This window comes from Hipposideros armiger, unplaced genomic scaffold (assembly GCF_001890085.2).
Source record: "Hipposideros armiger isolate ML-2016 unplaced genomic scaffold, ASM189008v1 scaffold_170, whole genome shotgun sequence".
Taxonomy (NCBI): domain Eukaryota; kingdom Metazoa; phylum Chordata; class Mammalia; order Chiroptera; family Hipposideridae; genus Hipposideros; species Hipposideros armiger.
The window spans coordinates 980,943-985,080 of record NW_017731520.1 but is presented as its reverse complement, the minus strand read 5'-3'; the positions used below and the strand labels follow the sequence as shown (position 1 = coordinate 985,080).

The 4,138-nt window shown below is 50.3% G+C and overlaps 1 protein-coding gene across 3 annotated transcripts in view; it reads right to left on the bottom strand.

The window, feature by feature from the left end:
• The window catches only part of PKIA (cAMP-dependent protein kinase inhibitor alpha), a 63,685-nt gene extending 59,905 nt beyond the window's left edge, over positions 1–3,780 (bottom strand). For 2 of the 3 annotated variants that reach the window (XM_019651976.1, XM_019651977.1), the window contains exon 1: positions 3,513–3,597. Coding sequence is in view for 1 of the 3 variants with exons in the window: in XM_019651975.1 (XP_019507520.1) it covers positions 3,513–3,656 (144 nt within the window). In the remaining 2 variants the exon portion in view is untranslated. Of the gene's footprint in view, positions 1–3,512 lie in introns of all 3 variants that reach the window. The other variant, XM_019651975.1, reaches the window with a different exon arrangement.
• Between the last annotated feature and the right edge of the window lie 358 nt (positions 3,781–4,138).

Here is a 4,138-nt window from a genome sequence, read left to right as displayed (position 1 = left end):
AGCGGAGAAAGTAGGTAGATACGTATCCTGGGAAATAAGAACCAATTTCTTCACTAAAACCAAATTGCCGAATATCTACCATGCATGTCCATAGCTAGGCACTGCGCTGTGATTTGCAGGCAATAAAAATTGTCACTCACACACCCTGCTCTCCAAGGTTGTTTGAGAAAAGCAAAGCACGTTCACACACAAAAGGACAGATGAGGATAGACAGGGCCACAGGAATTTAAACAAGGGAGAAAACTTAGCAACGACTGGGAAGGCAGGTGGGGATGGGATGGCTTCACAGCAGGGGAGGTGTCTGATGTGAGCAAGGGCTCCATATGCAGTGGGATGAGCCTAAGGAACAAATGGGGACACACAGGCGTGGCATCATGGGGCACAACTTAGAAATAAAGACCACTTGGTGTAGTCTGGTCCTGGGGGGGTTTTAGGGGGACTCGTGAGAAACTAGATAAAGAGAAATCACATAAAGAGAAATGCCTGATACATATTACTTATTAATAACTTTTACATACAGGTATTTAAAAAATAGCATAAAGGGGAGCTTAAAAATATAGACATAATGAAAAGGACGAAATGTTACAGAAATCTGGCAATTAAGAGGCTATCGACAGCTTTCAAAACAGCTTTCTACCCATTCTTAGTGGAGGCATTGGTTGAATAGAAATGACTTTTTTTCTTCAGCCTTATTATTCCTACTTTTTTTTTTCTTTCCCAGTTTTCAAAATCTCAAGACAAGGCTGTTTGGATTGTAGCTAATGGTGATAATGCAGTACCAGGAAATGCCTTTTGTTATCAGAGGGAACACTGACTGACTCCTAAATTTGTACCAACCAAATTACTGATAACACTGAGCCCCGCCAGACTAAACGGTTTTTGTGTGTTTTTTTTTTTCCTTATCGGGAAGCAATAGATTGACTTCAGTCGTATCACATCCAACCTGCGAAAGCACCTGCAGCTCATTTAGCGTCTAACAGTGCACTGCATCCTAGTGTTCATTCCTCCTCCATTTCTAAACACCAGGCAATTAATTTTTCCTTTCCCTGGGAGACGGTTAAAGAAAAGGAAATAAAGTCATAAATCAGTTTCACTCATGAAATCGTACATTCATTTCCTTTTAAAGCTCTGAATGTAGAAACTTGCCTCAGACATTGTCTAAACCTAAAGTCCACATTCAGAAATCCCTTAAATGTAATGGTCTTCCTCAGGTGCTCTGAAATGAAAAATTCAATTTTCTAACTTGTTTTCTATCTTCCTGAAAAGGCTTCTCCAGTCCATAACTTATCCAGTCCATAGCTTAGGAGACTCAGCTCACCTGTAAAATTAATGGCAGGTATGATGCCAGCTGAGGTAGCAGCCGTCCCCTAATTTTTTGCCAAATATCTCAGTTTTTTCAGAAGCCAAGTCATAGATACTTTCGGTTTCTAACCATCCTTAGGCTAGTCTCATGCAGTACTCTTCACCATAAAGACGCCTCTGAAAATTACAGGAATTTGTGGTGTTATTAAGATCGATTGCACTAATCTGTATTTCGTATACCTAGGACTAATTTCTTAAAAATGAATGATTAATATTTATCATTTAATCTTCAGAATAATTATTTATATAGTTATTTTAAGACTAGGAAAGACAGGTGAGACAGGGTTTTGTTCTTTGTTCCCTCTCCTAGTTGGTAAGCGTGAGCCAAAATTCTAGAATTTCGACAATTTTACATTTGAAACCCAGAGCACACTCAACAGCTAATAAAAACCACAACAAGAAGCCAAAAATGAAATCAGCCCTGAAGTGTTTATGATCCCAGGGAACACTTGCTGTGGGGTTTGTCTGCCCCCTCTGCTCTCCCCAGCCTCATATACTGAAGGTGGAGACAAAGAAACCAACTCAAATCCTTCTAAACTGTATCTCCTAAAAGGAGAATTGGTAATCAGAAAAGCAATAATCACCCATAACAGAATTCACATGATTTTTCAGAACCAGTATCTTTGTCTACAAGCAGTATTTGGAAAGGAAGATAAGCAGAGGTCAATGTTTTAGCTATAAACCCTGCGGCTCCTTTTCATTGGATCTCCTGTTTTAATTCGCTAAAATAAAATGACATGGCTGTTGAGTCAGGCTCTCTAATTTCAAGTTTAAAGATAACAGGTCTCCTTTGCAACAGAAGATTGGCACACAGACAGACACTCCACAGCCTGGCTCATTGCAACTGCTCTCTGTTGGTGAAGTGGCACGTTTGCAATCCCCATCACAGCCATCTTACCCACTTCACAGCCTACTGTTCAGATGTGCATCCCTAGGTGGCAACAGGGACAGGCACTTGGGCTCAGCAGCAGGGGTTTGTGGGGAAACCCAAGGACAAACGGTCAGCACCCTTACGCGGGGAGACACACTTGAGGATGCTCAGACAGCCGGAGGCTTAGATCAGCCAGCCCCGTTGGCGTCCTAGGTGCCTGAGAGGAAAGCCTCCCTGGAAACTCTTTTGAGGTTACTGGGGAACCCTAGGACAAACGCGCCTCTGGCTTTTGGCGAGGACTTTCCTTCATCCCTACCCAGCAAGGTGTCTCACAACCCAGCTGGGCTGCAGAGGCTTCAAGAAAAACTGGCTAGACGGGCCATTCACAGCTCCGTTCCCACCTATGCCTGTGCACGGGGAGCAGAATCTATAGGTACCTGCCATCCTCCCAAGCTTCCTGGTGGCACAGGGACTCCGATGAAGGGAGTCACCAGAAACCAGGCTGGCACTGTTTTTTCATGCCATGCACTTAGGGGAGGGGCACAGGTACCAGTGTGTGGGAAGAAGACCCAAATTGGTGTCTGCAATGCCCTTCGGGGTCCTTGACAAAATCTGCCATGGAACAGAGGTGGTGGAGAGGAGCTGACAAGAGCAGGCCTGTGGGAGAGCACAGGTCGCCGCACCCCCCCCCCCAAATCAATGAAATGACTGGCTGGGACGATAGTAAAGGCAGAGGGAAGTGGAGCCAAGTCCTGCCCAACCCAAGCTGAACTCCAGGAGATGAGAAGCTGCTCTGATGTGAGGCTTTGTAAAGGCTCGGGAGCCCAGCAGGTGTTTGATGCCGAGTGAAGTGTGTGCACAGAGCCGTTCTCATCACCGGGAAGGGAAAGCCAGGGGAAGGGAGGCGGCGGAGAGGGGGGCCTCTGTGACTCCCCCAGCCTGCTGCCCAGGACTGCCGCTCCCAGCCAGGAACCGAGGAACCGAGGGAAGGCTGGAGGTGGAGCCGCGAAGCGCAGCTCGGATTATGTCACACCGGGAATCCCTTCGATTGCTAAGCGGGGCTGGGGCTCAAACGGTTGCCGATCGGCCATCGGGCCGGCCGGCCTCTTTGTCTGCCGGGAAACGCGGCTCCCGCGATCCCAGGCGCTTGGCCGACGCGCAGTCCCCTTCCAGCTGCGGCGCCTTTCCCCGCTGCAGAACGCAGCAGAGGGGGCTCCCCGTCTCCGATTTGCAAACCCCATCGTGAACCGAGCGGAGAGCGCGGCGCGGCGCTGCTTACCTTCTCGGGAGGGAGTCGGCGCCCGTCCCCGCGCCCGCCGCCCGGACCGCAGTGCCTCGGCGCCCGGCCGTGCGCGCCGCCAGCCCTGCCGGCCTCCACCCCACCTGCCGGCTGCAGCTGCTGCTCGCGCGGCGGCGCCCGCATGAAGTCATCCCCGCCCCGGGCCGGATCGCCACATTGCGCTCCAGCCGCGGGGGGAGAGGGACCTCTCCCGGCCGCAGGCGAGCGCGCCTGGAACCTGCGGCGCGCGGCCGCTCCCCCCCCGCGGGTTGTGGGTGTCTTTTCTGTGCGTGCTTGCACCCAGCCGGCGTCCCTGGGCCGCGGACCGAGAGCGCAGAGCCGGGGGGACTGTCTCTGCATAGCGCCTGCCCTCCGAGTGCGCCCCTGTCCCTCCCGCCGCGTGGAAAGCTCCATTCCACGGTGTGGGTTTCCCACCCTCTTCATCTTCCCCATCAGCATTGTTCGTGTCCCTAATTGCAGACTGGTGTTGTCTTTTGAGACTGGCACTCAAAGCATCCGCAATGCTTTAAATTGGCGATCTTTTTTTTTTCCTTTTTCTTTTTTTCTCAGCCCCTTGGAGCACGCTCCACGTTACCCCCAACACACACACAAGTTCACACACAGCC